The sequence below is a fragment of the Neolamprologus brichardi genome, chromosome 10 (genome assembly GCF_056152115.1).
Source record: "Neolamprologus brichardi isolate AB-2024 chromosome 10, ASM5615211v1, whole genome shotgun sequence".
In the NCBI taxonomy this organism is placed as follows: domain Eukaryota; kingdom Metazoa; phylum Chordata; class Actinopteri; order Cichliformes; family Cichlidae; genus Neolamprologus; species Neolamprologus brichardi.
The window spans coordinates 3131035-3149976 of record NC_142113.1 but is presented as its reverse complement, the minus strand read 5'-3'; the positions used below and the strand labels follow the sequence as shown (position 1 = coordinate 3149976).

Genomic DNA, 18942 nt, shown 5'->3' with positions numbered 1-18942 from the left:
AATAACATAGTTGTTATTATTCTCTTTCAACAAGAACCACCAGTTTTTGAATAGGCCGCTCGATAATGGGGGGCTTGAAAGCACGGTCCTGTTTCTTGGTCTGACTTTGGACCCCTACTTGAACCTTGACCCGACGGACTAAACCATCATCGCCTTCGGTAGTTTCAACGATACGCCCCAGTTGCCACTGACACCTTGGTAACATATCTTCCTTGATGATAACAATATCATTCACTTTTAGATTACGGCGGGTTTTGTGCCACTTCTGTCTTGTGGAGACATTCATGAGGTATTCTCTTTTCCACCTACCCCAGAACTGCTCAGTTAAGTATTGTACTCTACGCCACCTCTTCGCTGCATACAAGTCTTCTCTCACAAATTTCCCAGGTGGTGGTAGAGCAACTTTGGACTTCATCAGTATAAGATGGTTCGGAGTAAGAGGTTCAGGTGCCTTTGGGTCACAGATACTGCCCACAGTCAAGGGGCGGCTATTTACAATAGCCATGGCCTCATAAAACAAAGTTCTAAGAGAGGCATCGTCTAGTCTTCCTGCACACTGAGCGGTAGTGGCATTTAGCACATTACGAATGGTCCTAATTTGGCGTTCCCAGATGCCACCAGCATGACTTGCAGAAGGAGCATTGAAAACAAACTCACACTGTTTGTCTGCCAGGAAAGCCTCCAGTGCCTGCATGTCACATTGTTTGAGAGCCTCTCTGAACTCATTTCTGGCTCCTACAAAGTTTGTGCCTTGGTCACAGCGGAGTTGGCAAACAGCTCCGCTGAGGCTGATGAAGCATCTAAGGGCATTGATGAATGCATCTGTTGATAGGTCTTCCAGCATCTCGATATGGACAGCACGTGAAGACAGGCATGTAAAGATAAGCCCATACCTTTTGTACTCCTTACGGCCCCGCTTGGTGGAAAATGGACCAAAGCAATCCATACCAGAGTACGAGAAAGGAGCAGAGGCTTCAGTCCTTTCTTTCGGGAGCTCTGCCATGCGTTGCTCCTCGGTGGGGCGCCGAAGTTTTCGACATTGCACACATTTATGTATTAACTTGGCAACTGCTTTGCTTCCCCCAAGCACCCAAAACCCATTTGCTCTGAGTTCTGCTAGGGTTTGACTGCGACCCTGATGACAGATGGTGGCATGGTAATGAGACAGTATTAGTCTTGTAATGTGACTTTCCTTTGGAAGGATAACCGGGTGTTTTAGTTCTCGACTGAGCGTTGCCTTTGTCAGTCTTCCACCGACACGAAGTAGTCCTTCATCTAAGATGGGATCAAGACAGCTTAGGGGGCTAGAGCATGGAAGAGAGTTGCCCTTCTGAAGTGTCTTTATGTCTTGCAAAAAGGCTTGTTGCTGAACCAGACCGATTACTAGCTCACAAGCTTTTCTCCTTTCCTCTACCGTCACAATGCTGCTGACATGATCTGCCTTCATGCCTAGTCTCTTAATTCTTGCAACTACTCTAATGAGCGTTGTCCAGCTGGAAAAGCGGCTTAGACGGTTCAGAATGTCATTTTGCTCATTGGCATGGGTGGCAAAGGTTTTCACCGATTTAACTTCAGGGTCACAAACTAGCAAATCTGGTGAAAAATGTAGTGTTGGGTGTATCTCAGGTTTCCATAGAAATTTAGGACCTGATAACCAGTTCGTTGACAGAATGTCCCCTGCACATAGACCTCTCGAAGCGTGGTCAGCTGGGTTTTCTGCCGTATCCACATAGTGCCACTGAGCAGGGTCTGTGGTTTCTCGGATTAGCTGAACACGATTTGCGACAAACACATGGAATCGCCGTGCCTCATTGTTGATGTAGGCCAATACAACTTGGGAATCAGTCCAAAAGAATTCCTCGTCAATCTGCATGCCGAGCTCTGTTTTTAACATGACGCTTAGCCTTGCGGAGATTACTGCAGCCGAAAGCTCCAGCCTTGGGATGCTCATGAGCTTTGTTGGTGCAACTCTTGCTTTGGCTAACACAAGGCTACAGTGTACTTCATCCTTTCCATTCTTGTATCTGAGGTAGGAACATGCACCATAACCTATGTTACTAGCATCTGAAAAGTGATGCAGTTCCACCCTCACTATGTTGCCAAAATCTGGAGGATGGTAGCATCTGGGTATCGCTATTTCCTTTAGCCTGTGTAGATCCCTTTTCCATTGCTCCCACCGTGCATGTAGGCTATCGGGGAGCTGATCATCCCAACCTATGCCCATGCGACACAGCTCCTGGAGAATACATTTACCACTCAGGATAAAGGGAGCTACAAGACCAAGAGGGTCGTAGAGGGAGGAAACTGCAGACAGGATACCACGACGAGTTGAGGGTTGATCCCTTTTGTCAATGTTGAAGCTGAAGGTGTCACTTTCTATTGACCACTGAATTCCAAGTACGTGACCCTCCGCTGTTGAATCCAGGCTAAGGTTGAGAGGTCCAGTGGTTACTGCCCTTTCTGAAGGCGCAACACCACATAGCGCCTCCACCTTGTTTGAGTTAAATTTGTGCAAGTGTAAACCACCAGTCTTACACAGCTGTTGTGCATTGATAATCAGGTCTGTAGCTTCTCTGACTGATGGGACACTAGTTAGTCCATTATCAACGTAAAAGTTCTTTTCAATGAAAGCAGCCGCCGAAGGATAATCGGCTTCGCATTGCTGTGCAAGATATTTAAGGCCGAAATTGGCACACCCTGGAGAAGAACCAGCACCGAAAAGGTGCACTGCCATTCGATACTCTTGGGGTTCTGTTTCCAGCTGACCGCCCTTCCACCATAGGAACCTCAGGTAGTTCCGCATGTTGGGTGGGACATAGAACTGATGGAACATTTTTTCAATGTCGCAGGTGATGGCTACTGCTTCCCTCCTAAAGCGGCAGAGAACTCCTACTAGAGAGTTTATCAGATCAGGGCCAGTCAATAAGGTGTCATTCAGAGAGATGCCCAGAAACTTGGCTGAACAGTCGAAGACCACCCTAAGTTTATCTGGTTTCCTAGGATGGTACACCCCATGATGTGGGATGTACCAAATTGTCTCTCCCGCCTGTGCCGGGGGGGCTGGTTCTGCAACACCTTTGCTGATGGTTTCCTCCATGAATGCTGTGTAATGGTCATGGTACTGCCTGTTGGACCTTAACTTCCTCTTGAGGTGTTGCAAACGAGCTTCAGCCAGTCGCTTGTTGTTTGGCAGCATGGGTGGAGAGCTGCCCTTGAAAGGAAGTGGCATCTCATAGTGTCCATCCTTCCTTTTTGTGATCATGCTGCCGAGGAGTTTTACAAAATGAACATCATCTTGAGAAACATATTTATCTTGATAGTTTCTTTCACTGAAATCCATTTCTAGGACCTTTAACACATCATTGACCGGAGGCAATGGCATTTCCTTTACTGCCACTCTGTGCGCAAAGCTCTGATGTTCCTTTCTATCAAGATATGGATTTGCTGATCCTATGATGCTCCAGCCAAGCACGGTTCTTTGAGCGAATGGATGGTTTTCTGACCCTACAATGACTTCTAGAGGGGCCAGTGCTGATGGGCAATCATAGCCAATCAGCAATCCCACTTCACAGTCTTGAAGTGGCTGCAGCTTGTTTGCCAATTGCCTCAGATGTGGCCACTGAAGTGCGGTGTCCTTTGTAGGAATGTGAGACTTATCGACTGGGATGAAATCCCTTGTGTATGCCTGGCGTAGCTGAACATGCGACTCACTATGGAGCCCACGAACTTGCAATCCACAAGCCACTTTACTAGCTATGACTGTGTCTACTGCTGTCATTGTACTGAGCTTTAATTGCACAGGCTGAGTCTTCACGTCTAGTGCAGAGACCAGATCTCCCAAGATGAAAGTTGAATCGCTCTGTGTGTCGAGCAGAGCATATGTGAGAATCTCACTGTGGGGGTCTTCTGCCAATGACACAAAAACTGGAACAATGCTAGACGTAGCTGAGGAGTATCTTGTCAATGTGTGTGACATGACATTGCGGACTTCCTTTGTCTCATTTCCTGCAGATGGTGAGTCACTGTTTAACATTTCACTGGCTCCCTCAATTCTCTCTATGTGCAAGCAAGTTGGATGATTTCGACCACATTTAGTGCATGTGTGCCTTCTTTTGCATTCTTTACTAGTGTGACCCTTTCTTAAACAACCGAAGCAAAGACGGTTTTCACGAATGAAAGCTCTCTTTTCATCAGGAAGCCTTGTGGCAAAGGTTGGGCACTTTGCGACACCGTGTGTTTCATCGTTGCAGACGAAGCATGGTGGTCTTGGCTTTGAAATTAAGGTCCCTGGTTTACCTGCAGAGTGCTTAGCTTGAGCACTGGTGCTGAGTGCCTTGGTTCTCTTAGGAAGCCTTTCGTCTGTTACTTTAGTGGTTAATAAGAAGGGAGAAGCAATGGGGTTGCAGGCTATTCTAGCTTCCCTTTGTAGAAATCTGGTGAAATGAGCAAATGGTGGATACTCTTGACATCTGTCTAGTTCATCCACAACAACGCGACCCCATCTGCGTACCAGCCATTCGGGCAGTTTTTTGAGAAGTTTATGATTTTCTTCGCAATCATTTAGAATTGCCAGCCCTTTAACATGAGGGATGGCCTCGGTGCAACTTTGAAGGAAATCTGAAAACTCTCTGAGGGCTACTGGGTCATTGGGAGCTATTTTTGGCCATTTCATCAGTTTATCCCTGAAAGCCTTTTGGACGACAAATGAACTTCCATACCTCTCCTGAAGAATCTCCCAGGCACCCTGATATGCATCTTCTGAGTTTCGATAGAAGAATCCTTCAACCGCTTTCCGTGCCTCACCTGCAAGATAACTTTTCAAGTACAACATTTTTTCACCTGCGGGGAGGGGTTCGTGGCCAATCAATGCCATGAAGGATATTTTCCAGTCTATAAACTTTAAAGGGTTACCAGTGAACACTGTGGGTTCAGGTGCAGGCAGACGGTTGGAGACAAACAAGCTTGCAAGCTCCTGTGTTAAGCTGACCTCCTGTTGCTTTTGCAAAATCTCAGGTGGTGCACACTGAGGTCGAAATGATTCAGCCTGTGGATTCAATGGATTCTGAGATTCAATGATTTGGCTATCAAGTTGTGATTTGTCATCTGGTTCATACTTAAGGCTTTCCAATCCGTCGTAGTTGTTGTAAGCTCTCACTCTGGCTGCTGCTACTTTTACCTCATTTTCTGCCTGTAGCTGTTGCAGTTTAGTTCTCTCTTCCTCTAGCTTTGCTGTCATTTCTGCAATCATTTGTGCTTCCTTGATTTTCCACTCATGCTCTAGGCTACTCAACTTGGCTTGCTGTTCATGTATTCGTTGCATTGCCTTCGCCTGTTCTAGTTTAGCTGCAAGGTCAGCTTCGGCATCCACACGTTTGCTAGAAGTCGTAGAGGTGGCTCTGGAGTATGAATCTGAGCCCTTTGAATGCTCTGAAATAACTGTTTCTGTTTCAGTTTTCCCAAAAACAGATCCATACTCCTCCTTACTTAATATCATCCTTACACGCTCCTTCTCGAGCCTGTCATTAAAAATCTTATCTATATCTTCTAGTCGTTTACTAATGAGATCACAAATTTCTGTTGTTAGGGCAACACATGCATCCATTTTCTTGACAACATCTGGAGTAGAAGTATGATTACGTCGGATAGGCTCATACAGTTCATGCACTAATGCTTCTTTAGCCTTAATGTCTGTTTGTGTTCTAACAAGGTCTTCGTTTGAGCAGAAACCTTTCAGCTTTGTTCTAACTCCTCTTGCTAACTCCTTCCAGGACTCATATGCCTTGCTAAATGACCTTTCATTTTTCTTGGCTTCCTGTTCATGCATCTCCTGCCCCTTTTCTGTTAGTCTTCGCTCTCTGGAGCTGGACCTGGCCTGTTGTGCCTCTGTAGATTTGTCTATTTCTTCAACGGGGGACAACATATTATTAATTTTATTTTTGGCTTGTTGCACCTGCCCTTTTAAGTGTATATATCTGAACTTAAATGGGTTGAGTGGTGGTTTCAGACTTATTAACACTCAACTTAGATATTTACACCTTTAACCTCACAGACTGGCAACGAAACCCAAATAATTTAACACATAATAATATTGATGATGCCCTCAAATCAGACAATTTGCCACTTAAGTTTTTACAGAAGTACAACTGATAGCATAAAGCCCAGATTCAGTCTTAGACATTCTGATGCAAGAAATGTGGGATATTCAGCATCACAAGTTTACATGCTACTGTGTTAAATACAGAAGAGGTCTTTCTTTCTTGCATTACTTTAGACTGCCATGTTGAAGATCATTTGCTCACACAGCTTACATGATGCAGATGTGCATGACATTGTATTTATAATGTCCATATTTTGAGTCCTTTACTGATCCAGCAGTCTCTGGGTGATGCGATACACTCCTTTACTCACAGTTCGACGAAAGAATAAGACGAGTGTAGATGGCTGCAAGGCAGCGATGAGTTTTCACTGTAGCAGCCCTTGGCATCAAGAACGACAGAAGAGTCTCTAACGGGTGCAGCCATTTATTTCCTCACCACATACGGCTCATTCTCTGGACATTGAGCACCGTGAAAACTATAAAATAAGAAAAAATTGATAACCGTACAGTCCTTTTGAACTATAACAATGAGTAATAACAACAATGAGCTTAAGTGAATTCAGGTAAGTTCAAACAAGTAATTCTGAGATATACAGTCACAGATTAAATAAAATATAGCAACAGATCACCTCTTATCACATACCTCAGTCCGCTTGCCAAGGGTGCAAACTCCGGTAAACACTTAACACTTTGGCCCGTTTCTCATGGGGTGCTGCTAGCTTGCATGACACACATGTCTAGCTAAAAAATAGCACATAAGTAAGTAACGTAAGTAAAGAATAAAAGGTTTTCAGATAGCTCACAATACAAACGCAGCAACATACCTTACATTAGAAACACACTTATCATACTTATCAAAGTATTATCGTAACTTACATGGACTTTGTACAATTTATTCCTGCCGCGATAGACCGCTCCATACATGTTACGGGGCATGCCTCTGAGCACATCTGTCCTTAGTGCGACTGCGCATATAGTTCCAACAACCCCCGCAAGGATGACTTATGGTACAGATCAGCGGTTCATTACATACTTCTTTTCATTTGGAATAATTTTGGATCATGCAAAAACCAAAGTGTTCATAGTGGAAAAAAAACCTTCCAATTCCTCAATTTAGTGTTTGACAGAATATTAAATTTATGTTAACACATCCATTACAAGAAAACACAGGTGAAAGTGTTTAATGAGACAAGAACTGTTCTGAGCTTATTAAGTCCAGATACCAAATACCACTGAGAAAATATGAAAGAAAACTAGAAAACTAATTTTTAAATAATAACAGCTAAGCTAAAAGAAGGAAACCAGCTTTGAACCCTATATTAAAATGAAGGGAATCAACAACAATAATAATAATTGTGGAACAAACACACAAACAAAATCTTCAAATATGTGATTAAATCTGCTTTAAATCAGCTATGAGGTCAATTCTGGAAAAGGAAAAATGGATGCTTGTTTTCTTTGTTCAAGAGCTTGAAAATAGCAATAGTTTTATTTTTTATTTCTAGAACTTTCATAAAGAGGAAAAACAACTTTAACCTGAGTTCACTGAGCTTCTGTGAGCTTCATAAAATCAATTTGATTTTCTTCACACTGCGGGACATGGAGGTCATATGTGAATAAAAATCAAATGAACTAAAATCTGATAATTACAGATGTTGGGGCTCTTCTAATTATCATCTCATGAGCAATTTCCTCTGCAAACTGCAACAATGATTCAACATCACTGTTTTGTTTTGTTTTTTTTTGTACATGTACCACCATCATGAGCAATCAAAGCCAGAGTTCCCATCTTCACCATAAAACGAGCATTTCCTTAGTCACTGACGGCAGGTAGTTACTCAACACATCCAAACTCCAGCCTATATAACAGCTTCTCACAGCACTGAGACACAAGCTGCACACAACGAGGAAGCATGAAGACTTTGACTCTGAGCATTCTGCTTGGCCTGGCAGTGGCAGTTTACTGCATGCCAGTATCTCAAATTACTGGGCAAGATGAACGTTTTGCAAAGGTATGTGTACTTGGCTGTTTTTTATTTTTTGACATAGGCTAGAGTGGACAAACTTTGTGATTATTTTAATTGTCCATCCCATGTTGTTACTTGTCTTGTTTCTTGAGCTTAAACATGCTGACAGATATTTGAGTGTAAAGCTCTGAATATTTCTCTCTTCCAGAACTACCTGAAGAAATTCTTCACCTCACAGAGGAGGAGGGTCCAACTGTCAGAAGGGGCATCAGCCCACTGAACAAGAAGCTGGCTGACATGCAGAGATTCTTTGGTCTCCAGATCACCGGGTCTCTGGATGCTGACACTTTGACCATGATGAAGAAGCCCCGCTGTGGGGTTCCCGATGAACAGGTTGCTCGTTTCTCCACTTTTGAAAACAACCTCAAATGGGAGAAAAACAGCCTCACATACAGGTGAATGATCTAAAGACACAACATAACACACAACATGAGAAAATGTGACCACCCTAATGATTTTCTGGGATTTGGATTTTCTTATTGTGCTCTGCAGGATCGAGAACTACACACCTGACATGTCTGTGGCAGAGGTGGATGACTCCATAGACAAAGCTCTGCAGGTGTGGGCCAATGTCACTCCACTGAGGTTCACAAGGATCTACAGTGGCATTGCTGATATTAGGATCTCCTTTGGTCGCTGGGGTGAGTCTAAAAACACACTAAGTAATATAATCACTGAACATTTTTATTGTATTATTGCACAAGACATGACCATCCCACCTATCTCACCATCTCACCTATGTTTTTTAGTGGTTTCTTTTTTTGTTTTGTTTGGCCAAGTCTAATATCGCTATCTTCTAACAGCACACGGTGATGGTTACCCCTTTGATGGCCCAAATGAAATTCTCGCCCACGCATTTGCTCCCGGTGCTGACATTGGAGGGGATGCCCATTTTGATGAAGATGAAACGTTCACGTTCCGCTCAAGCAAAGGTAAGTTTGTTTACTTTTATGAACTGTGGTGTCCAAATTATTACGCTGTAGTGTGCGACCTGAGTTATCCTTAGCTGTAACCAATTGTCATTCTGTGTTTTCTACTTCAGGCTACGTCCTCTTTATGGTTGCTGCCCATGAATTTGGTCACTCTCTGGGCTTGTCTCACTCCAATGACCCCGGTGCTCTCATGTACCCAGTGTACTCATATAATAACCCTGACACCTATCTTCTTCCCCGGGATGACGTTAATGGCATCCAGTTCCTCTATGGTGAGTACTAAATTCTTTTTTTGGTTTTATTCAATTAAAAATATTTGAGTTGACCAAAATCTTAGAAGAACCTGTGCATAAATAATTTTACAACTTACAACAGTGTGATATTTATTAAATTACCTCTAGGTCCAAATCCAGATCCCGTTAAGCCTGGACCTACACCCCCCACTACTCCTGATGCCTGTGATTCAACGATGGTTTTGGATGCTGTTGCCACACTGCGAGGAGAGACGCTCTTCTTCAAGGACAGGTATCACAAAATAAATGCATGAATACCTGAGTGAGAAATCTCTCATAGCAGAGCTGGCTTCTGACATTGGCTGATTGATCATTTACATTAATTTACATTTTGTGCGTGTGTTCACAGATTAGTCTGGCGCAAACACCCTCAGGTTAGCACACCTGTACAAACTCTCATCTCAGCTAACTGGCCCGATGCCCCTGCTAATATTGATGCTGCTTATGAGAACCAACAATCAGACCGTGTCTTACTTTTTAAAGGTATGCTTTCCCAGTGTCCACCTAATGCAGCACTCCTTTGAAGTCAGCATTTTTGTGCCTTTACATAGATTTACTATAAAGTCTACTTCTTATTTGTTCACAGGTCGCAAAGTGTGGGCTTTCAGCGGCTATGATCTTGTAAGTGGCTTTCCTAAACCAATATCCAGCTTTGGTCTGCCCAAAACAGTGAAGAAAGTTGATGCAGCCCTTTATGACGAACAAAGTGGGAAGACTCTGTTCTTTGTAGGCAGTGAATACTACAGGTGTGTTCCACTAAGACCTGAGAAAATTAGGCAACTGATTGTCATACGGCAGCTTACAAGTTGTATTACAAATGTTAGATGAATCTAAATACATTTTTCTTTTTCCCAGTTATAATGAGGCCACAAAGAAGATGGATAAGGGATTCCCCAAACAGGTGGATGAGACCTTCTTGGGAATGACCTCCCAAGTGACTGCAGCTCTGCAGCAAGAAGGTGAGCAGCAATTCAGGCTTGAAGACCACTGAAACGAGACAATGATTTCTGTTTTTGATATTTCTGTTTTTATCTTTTAGCTATTTTAAAAATCCCTCTGGTCTGTTATGCAGCACTAACATGTAGCATCTCTGTTCTGCAGGGTACACCTACCTCTACAGTGGACCACAAATGTTTGAGTATGCCATGTGGAGCGGGAGGCTGTACCGTGTGCTGCCGAACAGCTACTTCTTGCCCTGCTACTAGAAAAGCCAGTTTTCTAACTTGTTTACAGAAGATTTTGAATGTTAAATAAGGCCCAGTAAAAAAATAAAGAGAAACTGTATCAATATAATTTTGGATATCTAATGTTATTGTTGAACAATTACCAGCAGCTTATGTACTTAATTGTGTTTTTGTTATGTTAATCATTGCTTCATTGAGGTTCACCTTTTTATTATTTTTTTATTCATGGCACAGTCATTATGTAATTCTTTCACTCGCTAATTGTTTTTGTTGTGTTTCCAATTTTAATTACTGTGACTTTATGTATCAAATAAAAGATATATATATAAAAGATCAAATGGAATACAGTAAAAATAAACTGACATCATCAATAAGCACATTTTAAGTATGTTACTGTTGTGTTACAATGTTACAACCAAAGGTGGATAAAGTACACACACTGGTAATGTAAGCATAAGTACAGATCTTTTATTTACAAAATACTGATGCAAAAGTTGAAGAACTGCTTCTTTACCTCTCATATATATTCAAAGTATAAAACAAAAAGTATCTCTTTGGAGTTATTTTTAGCTAACTTAAACTCAGTCATATTATAATAAAAATATACAATAGAAAGTTCTTACGAATGTAGAGTAGGTAGAATAAAAGTGATATAGAGATAAATGACTACTAAAATATATCAGGATGTGAGAACTAATAACTGAGTAGTGTTAAATATCAACACTTCATCGAGTTCTTCTGATCCCTCAGAGGCATCTGATGGAAGACAAAACACTGTTCAGTAGACCATTTCACACTTTATTCTCTTACACAATACTTCTAGAAGGGTGATGCGTCCTGCATGACACATTGCCGCGGATCTCCAAATGGTGGTGCGCCCCTAACAGTTTTATTACAGGAGCTTGGAACTGTGAGATGGTGTGCAGTTGTGGGTCAGCAGAGTGAAGAGTAGGGGGCTCAACACAAATCCTTGGGGAAGCCCTGTATTCAGTGTTCTTGTGCTGGAGGTGTCACGATCCTGGGTCTTACGACCCAGCGTTTTGAGTTTTAGTTCATTTTGATGTTTATAGTTTATGTTTTAGATTTCTATGTTCATTTGCTTATTCTATTCCCCTTGTGTTTTCAACCCTTGTGTTAAGTCTCCCTTATCCTTCATATGTTTCATGTCTATTTCTTATGTTGTCAAGTTCATGTAGTCATGTCAGTGTTTCATTGTTTCCTATTTTATTTTGAAAGAGGTCCTGTGGTTCGGTGCTCTGTTTTGCTCTTTCCCTGTGGGCGTCGTTATGTTCATGTTGTGTCTACTTTGCCTTTCTGTCCCATGTTTCAGCTCCCTATGTTCTGTCTCAGTTGCTGTTAAGTTTACATGTTTTGAGTTCAGTCAGTGTGTTTCCTGTTTTACTTTGAAGGTCCACGTCTCATGTGAGTGTTTCTAGTTTTGCTTTCCTTGTCTCGTCCAGCCTGATTACTCCGAGCTGTGCTCTCCTTCTGTGTCTTATTCCCTCGTTATCCCTCTGTGTATTTAAGCCCTGTGTTTCTCTTTGTCAGTGTCGTAGTCTCCCTCATGGCTGTGTTTCCTTGCGTTTTAGTTTACCCATGTCCCAGTTTAGTTTTCCATGCCATCCTGCAATAAAGCAGCTTTTTGAGTTTAATTCCGGTGTGGTGAGTTTTGCGTTTGGGTCCTTTTCCTGCCTGGACACAGCCGAAACATGACAGAACACTACGACCATTACATGGACCCAGCAGACAGTGAGCTGTATGAGCGTCAGGAGGCAGCCATCGCCCAGCTGGAGGAGGAGCTCCGCTGGAAGCCGTGGCGCACTCCGGATTTTGAGCACATATTCCGCGGAACTCGGCTGGCTTTTGGAGGTCCCCGAAGTTGCCAAAAGCCTCCGCCTGCTGCCCCGCTCACACCCAAGCCTCGGCCGCTTCAGGTGGGAGTGCTCCGTTTTTCTTCGGATGCTCACGCTCTAGCCTCTGCATTGCCGTCCCGCATGTCAGAGGCTCAGCTGTATGCCCCGTCAGCTTCCTCACCTCAGAGGAAGCGACGCTCACGCCGCCGTCACTTTTCACCTGCTGAGCAACTCCCACTGGTGAGTTATAATGACTGCTTTTCACACATCCCATCTGAAACCATAACTGAAAAGGACAATAAACTCACTCCAGACACTGTTGGAGTCTCCCTTTTGGATGATGACATAGACTGGGAAAAGCCTTTTCGTTTTGCTCCCTCTGAACAGGGAGAAGCCAAAGACAATAAGCACTCGCCAAAGGCTGTTAAAGGAAAAACTGTGAGCAATCGTAGCAGGTCTAACACACTCAGTTCAAGTTATGTCAGTTCCGGTTTTGTCAAGTCTGGTCCAGTCATCCCCAAGTCAGCTCACTCTAAGACTGTTAACCCAAGGACTTTAAAAACTGCTAAAACAAAGACCGTAAAACATGGTGGAAGAGATGCAAAATTCATTTTTGATAGGTCTGTTTTGTTGACCCAGTATATATTAACTCTGAGCCTGCCCATTTTAAGACTGCTTTTTCTGAGCCACCTCCTCTGCCTCCTTGTGTTACTGCTCTCAGGGCAGCTCGGACCCAGCATACCCCTGCACCCGTATCAGTTCCTCGGGTGAGGGAGGCTGAGGTCCAGCTCGTCTGTGCTCCGGTTCCCAGGCTGGCTGAGGCTCTGTCAGTTTCTGCACCCGTACCAGCTCCTCGGGTGAGAGCAGCAGCTGCCCAGCTGTCGCCGGTACCTGTCCCGGCTCCCAGGATGAGGCCAGCCGGGACACGGCCCCCCTCTGCACCCGTACCACCTACTCGGGTGGGAGCAGCTAGTGTCCAGCAGGTGCCTGCACCCGTTCTTGTTTCTGCTGAAGGCTCAGGCAAGCCCGCCCAGCAGTCCTCCCGGTGTTCCGGAGGCTCAGGAGAGTTCAGTCCACAACCATCATCACCACCATCACTACTGCATGCATTTCAGTCCATAGCTGAGTCATTAGCTCTGTTAGCAGCCCAGTCCATAGTTCATTTTCCTGTGTTTCCGTTAGCTCAGCCCTTTGCCCACTGTGCAGTTCAGCCATCTCCCCAGTGTTCAGCTCCGCCATTTGTTCCACCACCCACTCAGTCTTCTGTTCAGCCAGTAGTCTCTGTCCCTACTGGTCCTGCTTCGGCGTCAGCTGGAGGGCCCGAGGAGCCCGTCCAGCCTCATGCCTCGTCAGCTGGAGGGCCCGAGGAGCCCGTCCAGCCTCATGCCTCTTCAGCTGGAGGGCCCGAGGAGCCCGTCCAGCCTCATGCCTCTTCAGCTGGAGGGCCCGAGGAGCCCGTCCAGCCTCATGCCTCGTCAGCTGGAGGGCCCGAGGAGCCCGTCCAGCCTCATGCCACGTCAGCTGGAGGGCCCGAGGAGCCCGTCCAGCCTCATGCCACGTCAGCTGGAGGGCCCGAGGAGCCCGTCCAGCCTCATGCCTCGTCAGCTGGAGGGCCCGAGGAGCCCGTCCAGCCTCATGCCACGTCAGCTGGAGGGCCCGAGGAGCCCGTCCAGCCTCATGCCACGTCAGCTGGGGGTTCAGGAGAACCGCACCAGCCTCATGCCTCGTCAGCTGGAGGGCCCGAGGAGCCTGTCCAGCCTCCTGCAGTGCCACCACCTGCAGTGCCACCACCTGCAGTGCCACCACCTGCAGTGCCACCACCTGCAGTGCCACCACCTGCAGTGCCACCACCTGCAGTGCCACCACCTGCAGTGCCACCACCTGCTGCTTCCGCGCCTGTTCCCACCTCGCCTCAGCCTGAGGACGACACATCGCCTGTTTCTGCCTCACCTCAGCCTGAGAACGACTCCGCACCTGCTGGCCCTGCCACGCCTCAGCCAGAGGACGACGCCATGCCAGCTGGAGGTTCAGCCGAGCCTGTCCAGCATTCTGCCACATCTGCTGCAGCACCACCAGCTGTGGCTTCCACACCTGCAGCGCCACCACTATCTGGTCCTGCCACGCCTGGTCCTGCCATGACCCAGCCAGAGGTCGTCGCCACGCCTCTGCTCGTCTCGCCTGCCACGACCCAGCCAGAGGTCGTCGCCACGCCTCTGCTCGTCTCGCCTGCCACGACCCAGTCAGAGGTCGACGCCACGCCTCTGCTCGTCTCGTCTGCCAAGCCACGTCCACGTCCAGCATGGCTGTTTCCGGGGCCTGTCAAAACAGCCTGTCCATGGAAACCAACCAAACCACCCGAGGGGTCACGTCCACATCCACACTACCGTCGACCACCTGCCAAGCCACCTGAGGGCCTACGTGCAGACCCATGCCACCATCGACCGCCAGCCAAGCTGCCCGACAGGTCTCGTCCACGTCGCCGCCGGCCGCCAGCCAAGCCGCCCGACAGCCAAGCCGCCCGACAGGTCTCGTCCATGTCGCCGCCGGCCACGAGCCGAGCTGCCCGAGTATGGCCAGCCATGCCTGCTTCACCACTGCCACCTTCCACGTGGTCGGCCCCCGGACCTGTTCCCACGCCGCTGCCATCCGCACAGTCGGCCCCCGGACCTGTTCCCACGCCGCCGCCGTTGCCGTCCGCACGGTCGGCCCCCGGAACTGTTTGATCGTGAACTCCTGTGCCGTCGACCTCCGGGCCGGCCTCCTGAACGGTTTACAAACTATCTCCAGAGATTCAGTGCCTTTCTTAGACTTTTGTTTCGCACTGTTTTCATGAACTCTGGGTTTTTGTTTTTGGTCTCCGGCCCTCCCTCTTGGACCCGCGCCGCCCGCCCTGGGTGGGTTGTTTTGGTTTGGTTTGGTTTTGCCGGCTTAGGGCGTCTGAAATCTGCCCTTGAAGGGGGGGCTCTGTCACGATCCTGGGTCTTATGACCCAGCGTTTTGAGTTTTAGTTCATTTTGATGTTTATAGTTTATGTTTAAGCTCATTAGATTTCTATGTTCATTTGCTTATTCTATTCCCCTTGTGTTTTCAACCCTTGTGTTAAGTCTCCCTTATCCTTCATATGTTTCATGTCTGTTTCTTATGTTGTCAAGTTCATGTAGTCATGTCAGTGTTTCATTGTTTCCTATTTTATTTTGAAAGAGGTCCTGTGGTTCGGTGCTCTGTTTTGCTCTTTCCCTGTGGGCGTCGTTATGTTCATGTTGTGTCTACTTTGCCTTTCTGTCCCATGTTTCAGCTCCCTATGTTCTGTCTCAGTTGCTGTTAAGTTTACATGTTTTGAGTTCAGTCAGTGTGTTTCCTGTTTTACTTTGAAGGTCCACGTCTCATGTGAGTGTTTCTAGTTTTGCTTTCCTTGTCTCGTCCAGCCTGATTACTCCGAGCTGTGCTCTCCTTCTGTGTCTCATTCCCTCGTTATCCCTCTGTGTATTTAAGCCCTGTGTTTCTCTTTGTCAGTGTCGTAGTCTCCCTCAAGGCTGTGTTTCCTTGCGTTTTAGTTTACCCATGTCCCAGTTTAGTTTTCCATGCCATCCTGCAATAAAGCAGCTTTTTGAGTTTAATTCCGGTGTGGTGAGTTTTGCATTTGGGTCCTTTTCCTGCCTGGACACAGCCGAAACATGACAGGAGGTGTTGCTGCTGACCCCGTGCTGTCTTCCTCAGGAAATCCAGCAGCCAAAGCGAGGTGCTGATCCCCAGAAGATCCAGTTTGTGAATTAGTTGCTGGGGAATGCTGAACTGAAGCCTATGAACAGCATTCTAACGGTCGAGCGGTTTGACCAGTATGCGAACTGAAATGGATCCAGGTTGGGGGGGAAGAGATGTCTTGATTTGATGCATGACTAACTGTTCAAAGCACTTCATAATGATATTTTTTAATGTTTTATCCTCAGTTACTGTGATACAAAGCCATGTGCTGTGATGCTTACACCTCTGATGAAGTGTCGGTACTGATAAATGATCAGAATTGTAATATTTCTGACTGTCTGAGTCAAAATTGAATCGAATTCAATCGAATCGTTGATCGAATCAAATCGGGACGTTGTGATTCGGAATCGAATCGATTCTAGAAATCAGTGACGATACCCAGCCCTATTTGGTCATATTTGTTAAACTGCTGAAAAGTTGCATTTGAAGTAACCTCTGTTGTGTCCACATACTATTGCATTTGTTCTGTAGATACATTTACCAGAAGCGCTAGAGGGCGCTAGTGAGTATGTAGTTCTGGTTGTGGTATTTGAATGAAGAAAAATAAAAATAAAGAAAGGAGTTATCTCCGGTGATCCTCTGTTCCTACCTGCGTGTGTGTGTAATGCCTGCTGAACTAACACCATACAACAAGTGGCGACGAGAGTAGTGGTGATTAATTTATGGCTCTACTCTCTTTGCAACCCCCGGCTGTGTTCCTGGATTGTCCGGGCGAACCGAAAATTCCATTTGCTGCGTGGAAAAAGTTGTTCGATAACTACTTGCTTGGGATCAGGGGTAATGACTTTGCTACGGAGAGGAAGAGGGCCCTGCTCATTCACTGCTTGGGAACGGAGGGACAACGAATGTACAGCGCCTTACCACTCGCTACGGATGATTACGAGGGATCCGTAAAGGCTTTGGAAACGTACTTTCATCCTAAAGTCAATGTTGTCGCCGAGAAATACCGCTTCAGACAGGCTTCAGCCCAAGCTGTCGGTGAGTCTACAGATCACTACGTTGCAGCACTGCGTGAGCTCGTGGAACAATGTAAGTTCGGGGCTATGGAGAATGAAATGTTTCGGGATCAACTTGTAGAGAAGACAAATAATGCTCGTATACGTGAAAGACTGCTAATGGAGGAGGATTTGGCGCTCGATCGAGCTTTGGAAATTGCTAGGCGTACAGCGGCTGCAATAGCTGATGCAAAGGCCATTGCTGTTGGTGAAACAAAGCCTGTTGCCACTGTTCAAGTACAAAGGAAGATGCGCAAGCCAAAATACAAAGCAGTTAAAAAAACGGATACAGCTCCAACGTGCTACCGTTGTGGTTCAGCTGATCACAAAGCCAATGATAAATCCTGCCATGTGGGAAAATCGGACATTTTTCGAGAGTGTGTAGTGTGTGTGTGTGTATGCGTTAGTCCCCGTAGGGAAATTACTCCTCTGCATTTAACCCATTCACCCAGTGAAGCAGTGGGCAGCCACGAATGCAGCGCCCGGGGAGCAGTGTGTAGGGACGGTACCTTGCTCAGGGGTACCTCAGGGCAGCTGTTCAGTGGAGTCGAACCCCCAACCTTCCGATCATGGGGCAACCACTCTACCTACTGGCAACCACTGGGGCGACCGCTCTACCGACTGAGCTATCCCTGCCCTCTAAATCCTCCCATAAGCCTGTTAATGAAGTGACTGTGCCTGAAATATGTGTTTTAACTGTTGACAATTGTGTCAGTGGTGATCCAGCTAAACTGATGTGCACTGTTACTGTCACTGTACCAAATACTGCACAGGCATGTACTGTTAAGCTACTAGTAGACACAGGGTCTGGTGTTTCCATACTGCCTGAACATGTTTACAACACAAATTTTGGCTCAGTTAAGTTAAGTAATCCAGCTGTTCAGCTTATTACATATTCAAAGGAGAAACTGGATGTATTAGGGTGTCTTAGAGCTGACATTACTTACAATGACAAGAGTGCCTCCACAGATCTCTACATTGTGAGAACAGGAACACCCATACTGGGCATGGACTTGGTGACTGCCCTCCAGCTAGACATAAAAGGGGGACAATTAGTCCTTGAGAGTTCCAAGGCCTGTGCTACACTTCAGCAAACCTCTGCCCTGCCCACTCACAAACAGGAATGTGAGTCTCTAGTTGCATTCGGATGTGCAAAAGACTTCGTACATAAAGTGAAGGTGCGACCTGAGGTGAAGCCTACAGCAGAAACTTCTACGCTTACCCGTCAGTCCGTGATGCTGTTTCCGCAGAACTCAAGAACCTTGAGGAACATGGCATCATAGATAAAATTGATGCATCTGCATCTGGGTCTCCCCGATTGTAGTCACTAGAAGGAAGACTGGTGGCATACGCATGTGTGTTGATTTGAGAGAACCTAACAAAGCGGTGGTCGTTGACAGTCATCCCTTGCCGCTGATAGAGGACATACTGTCTGAGCTGCGTGGGGCTGTCATGTTCTCCACCCTGGATCTTAAATCCGCCTACCATCAGCTGAAACTACATGAAGAGAGTAGAGGGCTCACTGCTTTCATTACACATGAAGGACTGTACCAGTACTGCAGAGTTCCCTATGGGTTGAGTTCAGCACCTGCAGTGTTCCAAAAGATGATGACAAAAATCCTACGTGGCCAGAAAGGGGTGCAATGCTATCTTGATGATGTCATCATATACGGAACTTCAGAAGCCGAACATGAGGCCAACCTGCGTGCTGTGTTACACAGAATCAACAATGCAGGATTGAACCTTAATGTTGACAAATGTCAACTCCGTCAAACTACTCTGAGCTTTCTTGGTCAAAA

General features: G+C 46.0%; 1 protein-coding gene across 1 annotated transcript; it reads left to right on the top strand.

The window, feature by feature from the left end:
- The first annotated feature begins 8406 nt into the window (after positions 1-8406).
- LOC148100777 (collagenase 3-like) lies at positions 8407-10604 on the top strand. Its single transcript, XM_087847072.1, has 9 exons — positions 8407-8519; positions 8617-8765; positions 8928-9056; positions 9167-9328; positions 9458-9581; positions 9699-9832; positions 9936-10095; positions 10205-10308; positions 10451-10604. The coding sequence occupies exons 1-9, from the start codon at positions 8419-8421 to the stop codon at positions 10552-10554; spliced, it is 1167 nt and encodes a 388-aa protein (XP_087703198.1). The 5' UTR covers positions 8407-8418; the 3' UTR covers positions 10555-10604.
- Positions 10605-18942: the final 8338 nt, after the last annotated feature.